Below are 19,479 nucleotides of genomic sequence, written 5' to 3' on the forward strand. Positions count from 1 at the left end.
TTCCAGAAGGACTGCGGTTAAGGCGTTTGCCTGCAAAGCCAAAGGACCCAGGTTAGCGTTAGGGCTCGATTTCTCAGGACCCACGTCAGCCAGATGCACAAGGGGTTCGTTTGCAGTGGCCCATTATCTCTAGAATAGAATAGAATAGAATAGAATAGAATAGAATAGAATAGAATAGAATAGAATAGAATAGAATAGAATAGAATAGAATAGAATAGAATAGAATAGAATAGAATAGAATAGAATAGAATAGAATAGAATAGAATAGAATAGAATAGAATAGAATAGAATAGAATAGAATAATAAAGTAAAATGAAATGAAATGAAATGAAATAAAATAAAATAAAATAACTCACCCTGTGAATAAAACTCATCCGCTGGAACGAGAGCACTGGAAGGATGTGTGTGTTAAATCATGGGTTCAGACCTGGGGCGGTTGCTCCTTGCAAAGGCTGCCCGCCAGAGTCCGGTTCCCCCGCCGCCCACGTGGAGCTGGCTAGGCTTTGGGTGGCAATGGCAAGACACCCTGGCACGCATGCTCACCGGCTCACCGGCGTGGCGACTGGTGTCCGGCCATCATTACCACGTGTAATGTAAAGTGGCCAGCCAGACGGAGAAGGCAGACAGAACACCGATCTGGGCCAAGGAAAATGGTAGCAGCAGAGGGGTCCCAGATGCTCTTCATCCCAGATGAACAATACTACTTCCCCGGTTTGTTTTGTTTTGTTTTGTGAGGCAGGGTCTCACTCTAGCGCAGGCTGACCTGGAATTCACTACTGAGTCTCAGGTGGCCTCGAACTCACTGCGATCCTCCTACCTCTGCCTCCTGAGTGCTGGGATTAAAGGCGTGCTCCACCACTCCCGGCTCCCCTTTTCTGAACACTGCTTTTTATATTTGAAATAGTCTTTTTCCTTCTTGTTTTATGTAGCAGGGATGAAGGACTATTGTTCCAATTCAGAAGCTTTTTTTTTTTTTTTTTTTTCTTTCTTCTTTTTGGTTTCTCGAGGTAGGGTCCTGGAATTCACTATGTAGTCTCCGGACAGCCTTGAATTCAAGGCGATCCTCTTCCCTTGGCCTCCCAAGTGCAGGGATTAAAGCCGTGTGTCACCACGACCGGCTCAGAAATATTTTCTAACGCAGTGAGAACTAGCAGTTTAAGAGTTGGAGTTTAAAATGATCAGCATCTAAACATATTGCTGGGGAAAGATAAATAACCTTTGTAAACCAGAAAATGTATAGAGCTTTCAATCATACCCTTCCCTGCTCTGTGCTGTGGTGTTTGGTTAACATGAAAGTGAACAGAATGTGTGGCTCAGAGCAGGCCAACTGGCAAAGCTTGGGCGGATCGCAGTGCCCGTTTTCCCATTATTCACATAATCAACTTGATTACGTTCAACAACGTTGCAAGTATTTGACACTTTCCCTGAGTTTTAACAGAGGCATATGTGTGAGCACTACCACTATCAAGGTAAACAATATCTGGGATAAAGTTCTTGCTGGGCAATTCACTGTCAGGTGATGGTGTCCATTACAAAGCCATTATTACAATCCAAGAGTTAGACACATTAGCCAGGCGTGGCGGCGCACGTCTTTAATCTCAGCACTCGGGAGGCAGAGGTAGGAGGATCGCAGTGAGTTCGAGGCCAACCTGAAGCTACATAGTGAATTCCAGGTCAGCCTGAGCTAGTGTGAGACCCTACCTTGAAAACAAAACAAAACAAAACAAGAAAAGAATTACAGACATCCACAGGGGAAAACGAAGATATGTGCAGAGATGTTCATTTCATTGTTATTTCAGTGGAAAAATAGAAAGTGACTCAATTGTTCAGCAGTGAGCATATGATAAATAATGTTGAGTACATTTATTTATGTGTTAGAATTTTTCATCATTCTGAATTTTTGTGAACCTTATCTAAATGTCAGGAAATACATTTTATATTATGTTAAATATAGTAATCTTAATATGAAATTATATATCAAAACATTAAAAGGTTGAATGTATTTTTAGAAGACTTTTATAAATTTATTTATTAGAGACAGAGAGACACAGAGAGAATGGGCACACCAGGGCCTCCAGCCACTGTAAATGAACTCCAGACACGTGCGCCTCCTTGTACATCTGGCTTATGTGAGATCTGGAAAATCGAACCTGGGTCCTTAGGCTTTGCAGGCAAGTGCCTTAACCACTAAGCCATATCTCCAGCCCTTGAATTATTAAAAAAAAAAAAGATAAACAATATCTCCACCATTGCTTTCCTAGCATATATCCTGGTTCCTAGCCAGAGGACTTCAATCCCATGTGATTTTTCCTTTTGGGAGAAAGAGGCAAGTACTAGTGAAGGTTTTCTGAATTTTATCCAATATTATTCTTGTTCTTTAGTGTTAGTAAATAAAACTTAACTCTTGGGCTGGAGGGATGGCTTAGTGGTTAAGGCACTTGCCTCCGAAGCTAAAGGACTCAGGTTCGATACCCCAGGACCCATGTTAGCCAGATGCACAAGGGGGTGCATGTGTCTGGAGTTCATCTGCAGTGGCTGGAAGCCCTGGCACCCATTCTCTCTCTCTCTCTTTCTCTCTCTCTCTCTCTCTCTCTCTCTCTCTCTCCCTCCCTCCCTCTTTTTCTGTCTGTCGCTCTCAAATAAACAAATAAAAATAAACAAAAAATTTTAAAAAACCTTAACTCTCTGTCATTGGTTGGGACATTTCTAATCCCCTGTTAGTGAAAGATGAACCAATGATGTACTCTAAACTGTAGAAGAGGAGAAAGTGATTAATACAGTGTGTTAGGGAGTAGAATGGGTGAAAGAATTTTTTAAAACAGTAAGTTATTTAACACATTGTAAAAAGCACAGCAGGCATAGCAATGAAGGAAGATCTGTCTACCTCAGTAACTATCTATACCTTTAAAATGCTAATAATGTTGGTAAAGAGTTGTTATCTTAGGCATTTTGAGAGGCACGTGAATTTTCAACATATTAAAATATACTTGGAAATATTATTCTGGAGTCATAAAAATGTTCATATGCTTTGAACAAGAATTTTCTGTCTTGAACTTTAGTTTATATAGAAGGAGATGTCAACCACGGTCTTAGCTCTTGAGAATGCATATCTAGGAAGCTCTTTTTTTTTTTTAAATTTATTTATTTATTTATTTGAGAGTGACAGACACAGAGAGAAAGACAGATAGAGGGAGAGAGAGAGAATGGGCGCGCCAGGGCTTCCAGCCTCTGCAAACGAACTCCAGACGCGTGCGCCCCCTTGTGCATCTGGCTAACGTGGGACCTGGGGAACCGAGCCTCGAACCGGGGTCCTTAGGCATCACAGGTAAGCGCTTAACCGCTACACCATCTCTCCAGCCCTCTAGGAAGCTCTTATAGCACTTAGTGAGGTCTCAGTTTCTCTGCATAAATCACTCCCTTGGTGTATTTTTGCTACGTATTGAAAATTGTGAATTAGGTTACACTTGTGGCCTGAATTACACATTTGCTGCACAAATGGGATTTGCTTATAAAATCCAAAGATTGTTTAAACAAAATATATGATTTAGATACTGAAAAATCACATCACTGGCATTGAAAACACTACCACAATTCTTTTTAAATACTTATTTAGGGGCTGGAGAGATGGCTTAGCAGTTAAGGAGCTTGCCTGCACAGCCTAAGGATGCAGGTTCGATTCTCCAGGTCCCACGTTAGGAGTTCCTTTGTAGTGGCTAGAGACCCTGGTGCGCCCATTCTCTGTCTCTGTCTCTGTCTCTCTCTCTCTCCCTGTCTCTAATAAATAAATAATAAAAATAAAAATAAAAACTTACTTATTTACCTGGGAAAGAAGGAGAGGGAAAGAGAGAGAATGGATGCACCAGGTCAGCTGTAAACGAACTCCGTACATAGGCACCACTTTGTGTATCTGCCTTCGCATGGAAACTGGGGAATCAAACCCAGGCCCTGAGGCTTTTGCTTTGCGAGCAAGCTGCTTTATGCACTGAGCCAGTTCCCCAGCCCCACAGTGGTTTCTTGACTAGATAGTTTTGTTTATTTGTAAGGAGAGAGAGAATGAGAATGGGCCAGCAAGCGAACTGCAAGATGTTCGCACCGCTTGGGTGCATCCGGGCTGTATGTGGGTCCTGGGGAATCGATCCCAGGTCCTTAGGCTTCCAGGGAAGCCCCTTCGCAGGCCGAGCCAGCAATCCAGCTCCCCCTGGTCATTTCTTTAAATGGCCGGAAGCTTGGGATTATTTAAGCCACGGGATTTTACGTTGAGAGCGAGAGCGGCTGTGACTTTCCGAATATTCATTCTCGCCTTTTGCGCTTACCTGGCTGCTGCGCCGACACGCGAGGCGGGGATCGCGGTGGCTGCAGGCGGGGGAGTGCGGCCCCGCGCCCCGGTTACTTGGGGTTACTTGGGGGGGGGGTTCTGTAGTTACCAGGGATACGTGACAACACCTTTGTCTTTGTTCCTCTCACCTAGGAAGGCGGAGCGGGAAGTGAGAGCTCTGGCAACCCTGAAACACGAAAACATCGTTCACTACCACGTCTGCTGGGATGGGCTGGACTATGATCCGGAGGCGAGCGCACGCAACGCTTTAAGGTAGCCACGGGACCAAGGACACCGTCGTTTCCTATGTGTAAAGCTACCGAATGGGCCCGTGGTCCCGCTGAGTGATCACAGTTCTCTGATCGTTTAGGGGTCTTACTCTGCAGGCCTGGAGACAATGCGCCACCTTCCCAATGCTCCCTGCCAGCCTCTAACCTTACTTTTACATTGTTTGTTTGAGACGGGGTTTTCTTACGTCGCTCAGGCTGGCCTCAAGTGACAGCAATCCTCCTGCCTCTGCCTTCTGAGTGCTGGGATCATAGGTGTGCACCACACCCAGGCCATGTGTGTGTGTAGTGGTGGGGGACATAGATTGTGGGCATGTGTGTGCCATGGCACATGTGTGGAGTTCAGAGGCCCACTCCGGGTACTGCTCTCCTCCTTCCTCCTTGTTTGAGTCGTGGTCTCTCTCACTGACATTGTCCTTGTCACTGGACTGCTCACAGCTAGTCCATGAACTTCCAGAAATTCTCCTGTGCCCACCTCCTTTCTTACTGTCGGTGTGCTAGGGTGACAGAAGTCTGTCGTGGCTTTTTGGCTTTCAAGTGGAGTCTGAATACCTGAACTCGGGTCCTGGGGCTTGAGCAGCAAGCATATAATCTACTGAGCCATCTCCTCAGCCCCCCCAGCTTGCTTTTGAAAGTAGCTTTTAGAGACGGGGCAATGGCTTGGCAGTTAGTTAAAGGCGCTTGCTTTCGAAGCCTGCCGGCCTGAGTTCGATTCCCCAGTACCCACATAAAACCAGATGCCCAAAGTGGTATCTGCATCTGGAGTTTGTAGGAGTAGGAGGCCCTGGCATGCCCACACTCACTCCCACTTTCTGTCACCTGGGTGTTCAGAGAATATAAATGAAATATTGAAGCCAACTTGTTTCATAAGAAAATGCAAACTATAGCTAGCTAAAACAGACCTCCAACTTATATTTCACATTCAGTTTGTTCTCATTAAGTTTAGGCTTCATAAATATACCACCACCTTAGGTGTGTAAGAAGTTATAACCCTATGACGATAAGGATAGTGCATAACTCACTTCCTCACTTAAAAAATATTTTTAATGGGCTGGAGAGATGGCTTAGCTGTTAGGGCGTTTGCCTGCAAAGCCAAAGGATCCTGGTTCGATTCTCCAGGACCCATGTAAGCCAGATGCAGTGGCTAGAGGCCCTGGTGTGCCCATTCTATCTCTCTCTCTCTCTTTCTGTCTCTCAAATAAATAAATAAGTGAACATTTAAAAATATTTTTACTTAAAAAAATATTTTTACTTACTTATTTGCAAGCACACACAAAGAGAGAAGACAGGCAGACAGAATGGGCATGCCAGGGCCTTCAGATGCTGCAAATGAACTTCAGATACATGTGTCACTTTGTGCATTTGGCTTTACGTGGGTACTAGGGAGTCAAACCTGGGTCTTTAGGCTTTGCAAGCAAATGGCTAACTGCTGAACCATCTCTCCAGCCCATCAGTTGCTCATTTTTAGGTGCCTTCTGTAAAGTAGCTGTTCAGCTGACTGTTGATGAGTGGAAATGTTTCAAAATTTACCATATATGATAATGATATGGTATGATAATTCATTCTCCACATCTATTAGTAAAGTCAAGCATTGTCAACATTAAAAATATACAAGTTCAAGCCAGGCATGGTGGCACATGCCTTTAATCCCAGCACTCAGGAGGCAGAGGTAGGAGGATCACCATGAGTTCAAGGCCACCCTGAGACTACATAGTGAATTCCAGGTCAGCCTGGACTAGAGTGAGATCTTACCTCAAAAAGCAAAACAAACCAACCAAAAAGGAAAAATAAAAAAAAGTTCATACTTCAGAGCTAAATAAAGCTCTGGATACTTGGGAAATTACTATTCCAGTAAAAAAAAGTTTGTTATACTATATTTTACACTTATATTAAAACTTCTCTTTTGCTGGGTGTGGTGGCTCACACCTTTAATCCTAGCACTCAGGAGGCACAGGTAGGAGGATCATCGTGAGTTCAAGGCCACCCTGAGACTACATAGTTAATTCCAGGTTAGCCTGGACCAGAGTAAGACCCTACCCTGGAAAAAAAAAAAAAAAATTCTGTTTTGAGACTTGTTTGGAGTTTCATCAGAAGATAAGGTAGGAGTTTTCAAATAAATTTGTTTCTATGACTACTTTTAATATCCTGTGAATTTTGCATCCAGGTCAAAGACTAAGTGTCTTTTCATCCAAATGGAATTTTGTGATAAAGGAACATTGGAGAAATGGCTTGAAAACCGAAAACGTGGTGAATTGGACAAAGCCTTGGCTTTGGAATTTTTTGAACAAATAACCACTGGAGTGGATTACATACATTCAAAGGGTTTAATTCATAGAGACCTTAAGGTAAGTGGAAAATGTACCTTACTACTTGATATAGCTTAATACTTTTTCTTTTCTTTTTTTTTTTTTTAAATTTTTATTAACATTTTTCATGATTATAAAATATATCCCATGGTAATTCCCTCCCTCCCCACCCCCACACTTTCCCGTTTGAAATTCCATTCTCCATCATATTACCTCCCCATTACAATCATTGTAATTACATATATACAATATCAACCTATTAAGTAATACTTTTTCTTTGAGGCAAACCCAATAGACTGGCCTTTTTAATTTTCTTTTTTTTAATTTTTTTTGTTCATTTATTTATTTATTTATTTGAGAGTAACAGACACAGGGAGAAAGACAGATAGAGGGAGAGAGAGAGAATAGGCGCACCAGGGCTTCCAGCCACTGCAAACGAACTCCAGACACGTGCGCCCCCTTGTGCATCTGGCTAACATGGGACCTGGGGTACCGAGCCTCGAACCGGGGTCCTTAGGCCTCACAGGCAAGCGCTTAACCGCTAAGCCATCTCTCCAGCACGTTGTTTTGTTTTTTTTTTGAGGTAGGGTTTCACTCTGGTCCAGGCTGACCTGGAATTCACTGTGTAGTCTCAGGGTGGCCTTGAACTCACAGCGATCCTCCTACCTCTGCCTCCCGAGTGCTGGAATTAAAAGTGTGCGCCACCACCCCCGGTTTTTATTTTTTAATTTTTGGTTTTTCCAAGATAGGGTCTTGCTCTAGCTCAGGTTGGCCTGGAATTCACTATGTAGTCTCAGGCTGGCCTCTAACTCACAGCAGTCCTCCTACCTCTGCCTCCCAAGTGCTGGGATTAAAGGCATGTGCCACCACACCCTGCTCCAGTGTCTTTTTTTTAATGAGAGAGCGAGAATTGGCATGCCAGAGCCTCCATCCACTGCAGTCGAGCTCCAGACGCGTGTGCCACCTTATGCACATGTATGACCTTGTGTCACTTTGTACATCTGGCTTATGAGGGACCTGGAGAGTCGAACATGGGTCCTTAGGCTTTGCAGGCAAGCCCCTTGACCACTAAGCCATCTCTCCATCCCTAGTTTAATAATTTTAAAATTTACGTTCTCTAGTTTTAGAATTGTAATTGATATTCATGATGAAATCTCTCTGATCCTCTAAGGTTAGAATGGGACTGGAATTTGCCTCAAATAACCATCCCATGCAACTCCTCAAAAGATCTTCAGAGCTAGTAGACTTACTGTGACTCTGAGCCTGTAAGATGATTCATTTGCTGCTGGTCTTATATGCAGTTGTAAACACTAACAGCTTTCACATACTGCTTGCACATACCTGTGCAAATAATTGTGGGTGGCATAGCTGGCTGATTGCCCAGACCCTGTCTCTGCCACTGCCCAGGCATATTCCACTGTGGTTCAGGAAACACGGTTCCCTAATCTTCCAGCTATTATTCCTAGGGAACAGTTATTACCGGGTTCAGAGTCTAGTATTGTCTTGATTAGGGTGTTTGGCCACGCAATGAGAGAATTACAGTAACCTAAAGCTTGGAACTTGCATCAGCCCTTAGTGTTTTTGTTTTCATGTGGCTCTCACAGACTGCACAGGCTGTTTCCCATATGTGGTTCATTTGCATCAGAAGGAGAGAAAATACACGGCGCAGTGCCTCACAGTCTCTCCTCCACACTCTTTTCCCGACATGCTTACTTCATCACAGACTTGCCATGTCAAGTCATACCTGAGAATCATGGCTGATGTTCTTTTTTTAAAAAAATATTTTTTAAATATTTATTTATTAGAGACAGAAAGAAGGAGAGAGAGAGGGAGATAAAGTGAGACTGAGCATGCCAGGGCCTCCAGCCACTGCAAACGAACTCCAGATGCATGAGTCACCATGTGCATCTGGCTTACATGGGACCTGGAGACTCAAACCTGGGTCCTTAGGCTTCACAGGCATGCGCCTTAACCACTAAGCCATCTTGCCAGCCCCTGATGTTCTTTCTTGAACACCTCTTCCTGTCTCCTTTGGTCCTGATTCCTTTATTTAGCCTTTTCTGACCACTCTCTATCTGCCTTTTTTGTTGGACTAAGCATAAGTACCTTGTTTATGTGAATCTTGGCTATTCAGCATACCCCACCTATAATCAAATAACCAGGAACAAAAACGTTCCTGAGAGGGCTGGAGAGATGGCTTAGCAGTTAAGTGCTTGCCTGTGAAGCCTAAGGACCCTGGTTGGAGGCTCCGTTCCTCAGGACCCATGTTAGCCAGATGCACAAAGGGGTTACATGCATCTGGAGTTCGTTTGCAGTAGCTGGAGGCCCTGGCACACCCATTCTCTCTCTCTGTCTTTCTGTCGCTCTCAAATAAATAAATAAAATAAATAAACAAAAAAAAAATTTTAAAGTTCCTGAGAAAAACAAGTTGGTTGAACCTAGGTAGGATTAAGCAGCCCTTAAAGGATACCACTTCCTTGGATAATGCCTGATTTATTGCTCTTTGAATCCACCTGGTTCTAGTATTTCTTTTTGGTAATATGTGAAAGTGTTCTCAGAGGTCAGAACGCTAGAAGGACTATGTTCAAAAGGGTACAGTTGAGGCAGGGCTGGTGGCAGCACTTGGGAAGCTGAGACAGCAGTACCTATCACAAGTTCAAGGTAAGCCGGGCGAGGTGGCACACGCCTTTAATCCCAGCACTCGGGAGGCAGAGGTAGGAGGATCGCCGAGAGTTTGAGGCCACTCTGAGACTCCATAGTAAATTCCAGGTCAGCCTGAGCCAGAGTGAGACCCTACCTCGAAAAAACAAAAAACAAAACAAAACAAGTTCAAGGCAAACGTGCTCCATCTGTCCTGCTGGCTTTAAGTTCCCGTTCTTGTAACTGCTAGTTTCTGCACAGGACTTCCTCAAAAGCTCCTTCCAGCCTTCCCTGAGCTCTCATCTCTTCCCTCCCTGCTTCTTGCTTAGGCCCTCTCTTGGGTGATAGCCCCGGGGTCTATGTACTTAGAGCCCAATGTTGTGTTGAAAGTCTAATCTTGGCAAGAAAAATATTAATTTCCTCACCAACAACCTTCTTGTTTTCATGGTATTTAGCATGCTGGTCAATACCTTCTACCGAGCTGGGGAATAAATAGGTGGCTACCATAGATTCTAGGCTTCCTTTAAAAAAAAAGGCTTGGGCTGGAGAGATGGTTTAGCAGTTAAGGCACTTGCCTGCGAAGCCTAAGGACCCAGGTTCAATTTCCCAGAACCCACATAAGCCAGATACACATGGTGGCACATACATTTGGAGTTTATCCCTAGTGTGCCCATTCTCTTTCTCTCATAAATAAATAAAAATAAAATATAAAAAATATTTTTAGGGCTGGAGAGATGGCTTAGCGGTTAAGCGCTTGCCTGTGAAGCCTAAGGACCCCGGTTCGAGGCTTGGTTCCCCAGGTCCCACGTTAGCGAGATGCACAAGGGGGCGCACGCATCTGGAGTTCGTTTGCAGAGGCTGGAAGCCCTGGCGCGCCCATTCTCTCTCTCTCCCTCTATCTGTCTTTCTCTCTGTGTCTGTCACTCTCAAATAAATAAATAAAAAAAAAAATAAAAAAAATTTTTAAAAAGAGGCTTAATGAGGGCTGCAAAGATTGCTTAGTGGTTAAGGCCTGTGAAGCCTAAGGATCCAAGTTCAATTATCCAGGTCCCATGTAAGTCAGATGCATATGGTGGCACATACATCTGGAGTTTGTCTGCAGTGAGTAGAGGTTTTGGCGTGCCCCATTCTCACAAACACTCTCTCTCAAATAAATAAATAAATAAATAAATAAATAAATAAATAAATAAATAAATAAATAAAAATCTTTAAAAATAGGCTTAAAGAGTTGCATAGAAAAGGTGTTTCATAGCTGGGTGTGGTGGCACACGCCTTTAATCCCAGCACTCGGGAGGCAGAAGTAGGAAGATCGCAGTGAGTCTGAGGCCACCCTGAGTCTAGATAGTGAATTGGATCCAGGTCAGCCTGGGCTAGAGTGAGGCCCTACCTTGAAACACCAAAAAAGAAAATTAAAATTAAAAACAAGTCCTTTCTTCAGTTGGTATTTGAAATAGTGATCGCAAATCCCCTGATCTGGGCCACCTGTGGAGGGCCAGTGCCATTTACACACACTCACAGGTGGTTGGGCATGTGGTGATAGCTGCTCCATTTGTAACTACAAGTTAGTATTTTTTTTTCACAGCCAGGCAATATATTTTTAGTAAATGAAAAACAAATAAAGATTGGAGACTTTGGACTTGCAACCTCTTTGGAAAATGATCAAAAGCGAACCAATTATAAGGGAACTCCTCTGTACATGAGTCCAGAGCAGGTAAGGCACCATTCATTTCTATCTGTGTATATTTTGCTTCTTTAATTTTTGAATTGTAAAACGAATAAAACCTTCTTATGAAATTAAAACATTGCAGCCAGACACGGTGGTGCACACCTTTAATCTCTACACCGAGAGGCAGAGGTAGGAGGATCGCCGTGAGTGTGAGGCTAGCCTGAGACCACATAGTAAATACCAGGTCAGCCTGGGCTACAGTGAGACCTTACTTTGACTTCCCCACCAAAAAAAAGAAAATGCAAAAAAGTATGTAAACCTAAACATATATGTGTACTTTTTTTCATGCAAACTTACTATAATTTTGTTTAATTTTTCCCCATGTAACTATGTAATTTCCTCATCACCATTTGTGAAATATTAAAATGCCATAATAAGGGAAGTTCATGAGCCATTCTGTGCATTTGGCCTTTATGTGGGTACTGGGTAATTGAACCTGGGCCAACAGGCTTTGCAAGGAAGTGCCTTTTAGCTGCTGAGCCATAGCCCCAGCCCTAGGGTTTCTAATATACAGGATGATAAGGAATAAATAAGGATAATTTGATGTATTCCTTTCCTGTTTGTATCTTTTTTTCTTTCTCTTGTCTAGCTAAAACTTAAGAACTTTATTTAATGTGGGTGAAAAAGTAAGAAACTTTCATCTACTTATTTTGAGGGAAATGCTCTAAAATTTTCCTCATTTAGTGGAAGTTTGACTCTAGATTTGTTATATATAGCTTCTGTTGTGTTGAGATATATTCCTTCTATTTCTATTTTCTTCAGAGCTTTAATCATAAAAAGATGTTGGATTTTATTAAAGGCATTTTCTATATCTATTGAAAAGAAAATATTTTTGTCTTTGAAAACCCTATTAATATGATATACTACATTTATTAATTTGTTTATTTGGAACCATCCTTGAATCTCTGGAATAAATCCCATTTTATAACAGCAACTGATCTTTTTGGTGTTCAGCACTGAAACATCTCTATCACACCTTCCAAGGCTCAGGGTCCATTGCAGAAGAGGTGGTAGAAAGAATGTAAGAGCCAAAGGAAGGGTAGGACTCCTTATAATGCACTCTTCCAGACACAAAATGGCCTAGGTATCCATGACCTTGCAGTGTCTGGCACAACCTACACAAGACCCCTATAATAGGAAAAGATGATTACATCAAAATAAAAGAGGGAATAAGGGCTGGAGAGATGGCTTAGCAGTTAAGGCCCTTGCCTATGAAGCCTAAGGTTGCAGGTTCAACTCCTCAGAACCCACATAAACCAGATGCACAAGGTGGAACATTCTGGAGTTGTTTTTCAGTGGCTAAGGCCCTGGTGTGCTATTTCTCTCTCTCTCTCTTCTTCTCATTCTCTCTCTCATAAAAAAAAAAAGAAAAGAAAAGAAAAGAAAACAAAGCTGGGTGAGGTGGCGCACACCTTTAATCCCAGTACTTGGGAGGCAGAGGCAGGAGGATCACTGTGAGTTCAAGGCCACCCTGAGACTACAGAGTGAATTCCAGGTCAGCCTGGACTAGCGTGAGATGTGCGCCCCCTTGTGCATCTGGTTTACGTGGGTCCTGGGAAATCGAACCTGGGTCCTTTGACTTTGCAGGCAAACGCCTTAACTGCTAAGCCATCCCTGTAGCCCAAGGTCCTTATGTTTGTGGGATACTTTTACCTATTGTGCTATCTCCCCAGCCTTAGTATTTTATTTGTATGCATGTATTTATTACTTATTATTATGTTTTTGTTCTGTGTGTGCGTGTCTTCCTATGCATGTGAGTGCACATGTGTATGTGGGTACTTGTGCACATATACACACACATGGAGGTCCGAAGCTGACACTGAATGTCTTCTTCAGTATCCCTCGTCGACTCACTGAGGCAGGGCCTCACACTTGCTTACTGATTCAGCCAGTAGCTGAGCTAGCCAGCTTGCACTGGGAATCACCATGTGATCTGTGTGTTGGTAAGAACAGAGTAATGAAGTCACTCACTATTCTTTGCTTCCCAAGCACTGGGATTATGATTGGCCATCATGCTTCAACGACATTGCATGCTGTAGATCTCTTTAAGTAGTTTATATCCTCTCGGTTTAATTTTGGAAAGTCATATGGGCCTAGAAATTTCTTCTTGATTTCTCAATTTATTGGAATGTAATTTTTTCACACTATGCCCTAATGATCTTCTGAATTTCCTTTGGATTATGTCTTCCTTTTCATCTCTAATTTGACTAATTCGGTTTTCCTCTCCTTGTGCATCTGGCTTTATGTGGGTACTGGGACATCGAACCCAGGCATCAGGTTTTGCAAGCAAGCACCTTAACCACTGAGCAATCTCTCCAGCCCCATTGTGTTTTAATTTTCAGTCTGATCTAGGAGTTTTAATCCCTCTCCCCCATGATTTCATCAATTAATTTTTACTTTGAGGCAAGCCCAACAGACTGGCCTTTTTTTTTTTTAATGTGAAAGAGTGAGCATGATAGAAGAGAGAGAGAATTGGTGCACCAGGGCCTCAACCACTCTAATTGAACTCCAGAAGCATGCACCCTGCATCACTTTGTACATCTGGCTTACATGGGACTTAAAGTCAAACATGAGTCCTTAGGCTTTGCAGGCAAGCATGTCAATTGCTAAACCATCTCTCTAGCCCTTCAATTTTTTTTTTTATGAACTTGAATATCTTCTATAATTTCTTTTGCTATTTAAATTCTGGTTTTATTCTACTGTGACCAGACAGAATTCATAAATTTATCCCAGTTTCTTGTATTTATCTAAACTTGCTTTGTGTCATAAAATGTGGGCTATTTTAGAAAAACTTCCTTGGGCTCCTGAGAAGAATATGTATTCTGCAGTGTTTACGTCTTTTAAACCCATTTGATGTACAATATCATTGAACTCAGGTTTTTCTGTATTGTTTATCTTTATAATCTGTCTGTTGGTAAGAACAGAGTAATGAAGTCATTCACTATTATTGTGTGGAGGTCAAAAGGTGCCTTTTCATCCATAATGTTTCTTTCATGAAACTGATATTTGGTGAATATCTTTTAAAATCCTGATATCCTCTTGATTCATCCCCTAATCAATATTAAGTGGTTGTCTTTATCTCTTTTGCCTGTTTTGGGTTAAAGTCTATTTTGTAAGATGTCAGGATGACTTACTGTCATCTTGCTTTGTACTTCCATTTGCTTGGAATGTCTTTTTATAGTTCTTTATCCTAAGGCCATGACTGTCTTTGCCAGTGAGATATGTTTCTTGTAGGCAACAAATAGATGCATTCTTTTTTTAAAAAAAAAATATTTGAAAGAGAGAAAGAGGTGGGGGGGGGAGAGAGAGAGAGAGAGAGAGAGAGAGAGAGAATGGGCATACCAGAGCCTCCAGCTGCTGCAAATGACCTCCTGATGCATACTCCCCCTTGTGCATCTGGCCTGCGAAGGTCTTGGGGAGTCGAACCTTTGTCCTTTGGCTTTGCAGCCTAATGCCTTAACCACTAAGTCTTCTCTTCAGCCCTCTTTTTGTTTTTAAACCAACCTGCTAGTTTGCATCTTCTGACTAGAGAGTTAAGACCTAGCCCCATATTTTTGTAGTATCTGGCACTTTCCCCACCTTCATTTGCTTATTTACCCTTTAAGGGTGGTTTATTCTTTCCTGTCGCCTCATGCTTGTTTTTCTTGTCAGGCACAGGATTCCTTCAGGTATCTCAGGCCGTGCTAGCACAGTGGCCATACATTTACTTCGTGTGTGTGTATCATGGGAACTTCTTTATCTTTCAATTATAAAGCATAGTTTTGCTGAATTTGTTGAATATGGTAACCTTGCTCTGCAATTACTGGTTTTTATGGCTTGAAATTCATGCCCTCCTGGACTTCAGAGCTTCTGTTGAGAAATCTGCTCCTACTCTGATGAGCTTGCCTTTGCATGTGACCTGGTGCTTCTCTCTCAACCTTCAACCTAAGACTTAGTGTTTTACTTACAATATGGGGAAGCTTCTTTCCTACTGTTGTCAGTTTTTTTGTTAGTTTTTGCTCTTTTCTTATTTTTTTAAAATTATTTATTTATTTGAGAGAGACAGACACAGAGAGAAAGACAGATAGAGGGAGAGAGAGAGAATGGGCGTGCCAGGGCTTCCAGCCTCTGCAAACGAACTCCAGACGCGTACGCCCCCTTGTGCATCTGGCTATCGTGGGTCCTGGGGAACCGAGCCTCAAACCAGGGTCCTTAGGCTTCACAGGCAAGCGCTTAACCGCTAAGCCATCTCTCCAGCCCATGTTTTTGCTCTTTTCGAGGTAGGGTCTCACTCAAGCCCAGGCTGACCAGGAATTCACTATGTAGTCTGCGGGTGGCCTTGACCTCATGATGATCCTTCTACCTCTGCCTCCCGAGTGCTGGGATTAAAGGCGTGCACCACCACACCCTGCTACATTTGGACTTTTAAAGGCATGTATTCTATTGATACTTTCTTATTTTATCTTTGTCATTGTCTGAATACCCTCATCTATACACCTCATTTTCACGTACCGATATTGTCTCCCACTTGATATATTCTGTTGGTGAGGTTTTTTGCTGAGTTTATATTTGACATATTTAGCTTTTCATTTCCAAAATTTCAATGTATTTTTTTCATGTATTTCTATCTCTTAAAAAAATATTTTTATTTACTTGAGAGTGAGAATGAGCATGTGAGGGCCTCCATCCACTACAAACGAACCCTAGATGCATGTGTCACCTTGTGCATCTAGCTTACGTGGGTCCTGGGGAATTGAATCTGGGTTGTTTGGTTTTGCAGGCAAGAGCCTTAACTGCTAAGCCATCTCAGTCTCTGTATTTCTGTCTCTTTATTGAACTTATATAATAGAAGTTACAGAAGGCATAGGTATCTATATCAAGTGAATCACAAAGGCAAACATGTTTTGTTTTCTTCAGTGTCATTCACGAGACTATGGAAAAGAAGTGGACATCTTTGCTCTGGGGCTAATTTTTGCAGAACTTCTTCACATATGTATGACTATTACTGAAACCACAGAGGTAAATAAACTCAAAGAATTAAGTAAACAAAAATACCCACCCCTACCCCCTGAAAAAAAAAAAAACCAAAACCTTGTCATCTTCCAAGGGCTGTTAGTTATCACCCTCATCTGAGGGTGGGTTCGACCACATCAGTGTCTTGTTGCAAGTAGGAGTTTTCTCTTTCAAGTTTTGACAACCATCGCGTTGTAAATTAAATATTTCAGCCCTTTTATTTTATTTATTTATTGGCGAGGGGAGGGAGAGGAAAGAGAGAAGAGAGAGATAGAGGGGGTGAGGGAGAGTACAGGCATTTCAGGGTCTTCAGCCTCTACAAACAAATTCTACATTCATGCGCCACTTTGTGCATCTGCCTTATGTGGGTACTGGGAAACAAACCCAGGTCTTTAGGCTTTGCAGACAAGTGCCTTAACTGCTGAGCCATCTCAACAGCCCCTACCTCAGTTTTATGAGATGTGTGCACATCTCATAAAAACCCCATTGGAATCTATCAGAAAAATTTCATTGCAAGAAAGATCATGTGCTAAGTACTACTATGGATATAAAAATGAGCAAGACTGCTTCTCAAGGATTTTATTTTCTAAGAAGAAAGATGACATCAGATAACACTTATGTGTTTTAGAAGGCATAAAATCTGTGGCAGAAGCTAAGAGAGATATTTCCAGCAGCAGGAGCTAAGGTTTCATAGAAAAATGTAAGTTGGGCTATGATAGGTCAGTTGTTTTCAATAGTCCACAATAGAAAGCCAGCAACCCCAATATGAAGAAAAGAATGTGCAGCGTCCTAAGAGTGTACAGTGTGCATTTGAAAGCAGCAGACAGTGTAGTTTTATCTGATGGTGGTAAGTGATGAGTTGGGAAGACAGATTGAGACCACACTGAGAAAAAGAGTATGGAAGTTGGATGTGGTGGTATACACCTTTAATCCCAGCACTTGGGAGGCTGAGGTAGGAAGATCACCATGAATTCAAGGCCAGCCCAGACTAGAGTGAGACCTTGCTTAAAAAACAAACAAACAAAAAAACAAGAATAAAGTCTTGAGACTAGTTGGAAAGAAGGCATTAAGCAGGAGTGCGAGGGGCATATGAAAAGGTAATGGAAGGGCAAATATGATCAAACTACATTATGTACATATATAAAATTGTTAAAAATTGGAATCAGTGATATAGAAGAAAAATGATTATGGACTTTGTGTAGGCAGTAATGTAACTCTTTTATCATTGTTGGTAGCTCAGGCTGGAGTCATCCACATTCTTATCCCTCAAATAGAAATAATGAAGGTACTATTGTGTTAGGATAATACATTTATTAACTCAGCACTTCAAAACACTGAATATTAAGGATTTTATTAGAGTGGGGTAGGCTGGAAAGAGGGGAGTTCTGCTTGCTTCTTGCCCAAAGATTCCCAAAGGTATTTGTTTTTAATTTTATTTATTCATTTGGAAGAGAGAGAGGCAGATAGACACAGTGAATGGGTACTGCAAACGAGCTCCAGACGCATGCACCATCTTGCGCATCTGGCTTATGTGGGTCCTGGGGAATTGAACCTGGGTCCTTAGGCTACACAGGCAAGTGCCTTAACCCAGATTCCCAAAGTTTAAGCAGTATCCTAAGTGTACTTAGCCATGAGTGCATTCATAATTTGTTTTTCTTCCCAAGTAAATTATTTCCTAACAAAATACATATTTTTTATTTTTCAGTTTTTTGAAGAGCTAAGAAAGGGCATCTTTTCTGATGATATATTTGACAGCAAAGAAGTAAGCACTTGAAAAGAATCAGAATTTTATCTATTTCAGTTTTATTTCTTAGTACTGACTCTTACTGTCATTACAGAAAACTCTTCTACAGAGATTACTCTCAAAGGAACCCAAGAAACGTCCTGATACATCTGAAATACTGGAAACTTTGGCCAAATGGAAGAATGTCTCAGAAATAAAGAAAAGAAATACATACTAGGGCTCTTTTGAAAAAGGGTTCTGTTTCTGTTATTTATTTCTTGACCGAAAACTACTAGGGGATAGCAATGGATGTTCATGTTTTATTTTCTTTCTTTCTTTCTTTTTAGAGAGAGACAGAAAGAATTGGCACACCAGGGCCTCAGCCACTGAAATTGAACTCCAGATGCTTGTGCCACCTAGTGTGCATGTGTAACCTTGCACTTGCATCACCTTTGTGCATCTGGCTTACATGGGATCTGGAGAGAGGTCAAACACGAGTCCTTTGGCTTCGCAGGCAAGTGCCTTAACCGCTAAGCCATCTCTCCTGCCCTTATTTTTTTTATTAATTAGTTTTGTATTCAGCAAATACAGTTTGGTACCATTATTAGGCTCATCCATGACCTACCCCTCCAGCCCTTATTTTTATTTCATGTTTTTTTTTTTTCTTCAAAAATATATTCTTATACTTGTCTCTCCTGGGTTGTCTTTTTTTTTTTTGAGACAGGGTCTTGGTATGTAGCCCAAGCTGGCCTCTTGAGTCTTCTCTTTCAGCCTTGAGTGCTGGGATTAGAGCCTGTGCTACTATACCATTAATCTTTTAATTCTTACCTTCCTTTGGCTCTTACATTCTTTCTGCCACTTTTTCCACAATGGTCCCTGAGCCTTGGAGAGTGTGATAGGGATATCTCACTTAGAGCTGAACACTCTTCTCAGTATCCTCGTGAGTTCTGAGTCTCCTCAGTGGTCACTGCCGTTTGAGGAGTTTCTTTGACCAAAAGTGACAGTAGCATTAATATACAGACAACAGCAGGCTTTACTTCCCTAGGACTTATGACCTCCCCAGCCATAGGCTTTTGATTAGGTTTTCAGTACCAGACATGATTCCCTCTATGGAAATCACAGAGTAGTTGGTTTCCCCCATAACAGACATGCCATCATTGCACCCGTTGGTATGTTTGGCCTGGCTGGAAAGGTGGCTACTGTTTTGAGGCCAAAAAATTAGTATCTTTCCTTGCCTTAAATAGCTTGGAAGTCAGCTGGAGAAATTTAGTCCCTGTAAAAAGATAAGCAATGTATTTACTTTGGAAAAGAATTTAGCAGTATCTAGTAGAGATTGCAATATACCTTAACATCATCAATACCATTCCTATTATGTATGCCTAAAAGAATGTATATGGAAATTCCATGTTATGGTTTGAATGTGAAATATTCCCCAGGGGATTATGTATTTGAACTCTTTGTTCTGAGTGAGTGCTGCCGTTGGGGACCAT

The 19,479-nt window shown here is 41.9% G+C and overlaps 1 protein-coding gene across 2 annotated transcripts in view; it reads left to right on the plus strand.

Annotated features, from left to right (window-relative positions):
• Positions 1–18,416, plus strand: part of Eif2ak2 (eukaryotic translation initiation factor 2 alpha kinase 2) — a 39,957-nt gene extending 21,541 nt beyond the window's left edge. For both annotated transcript variants that reach the window (XM_045137788.1, XM_045137789.1), the window contains 6 exons: positions 4,469–4,588; positions 6,767–6,947; positions 11,131–11,259; positions 16,171–16,272; positions 17,972–18,028; positions 18,105–18,416. In XM_045137788.1, coding sequence (XP_044993723.1) covers positions 4,469–4,588; positions 6,767–6,947; positions 11,131–11,259; positions 16,171–16,272; positions 17,972–18,028; positions 18,105–18,227 — 712 coding nt within the window. In that variant the 3' untranslated portion in view covers positions 18,228–18,416. The remainder of the gene's footprint in view (positions 1–4,468; positions 4,589–6,766; positions 6,948–11,130; positions 11,260–16,170; positions 16,273–17,971; positions 18,029–18,104) is intronic.
• Positions 18,417–19,479: the final 1,063 nt, after the last annotated feature.

Source organism: Jaculus jaculus, chromosome 18 (assembly GCF_020740685.1).
Source record: "Jaculus jaculus isolate mJacJac1 chromosome 18, mJacJac1.mat.Y.cur, whole genome shotgun sequence".
NCBI classification, from domain to species: domain Eukaryota; kingdom Metazoa; phylum Chordata; class Mammalia; order Rodentia; family Dipodidae; genus Jaculus; species Jaculus jaculus.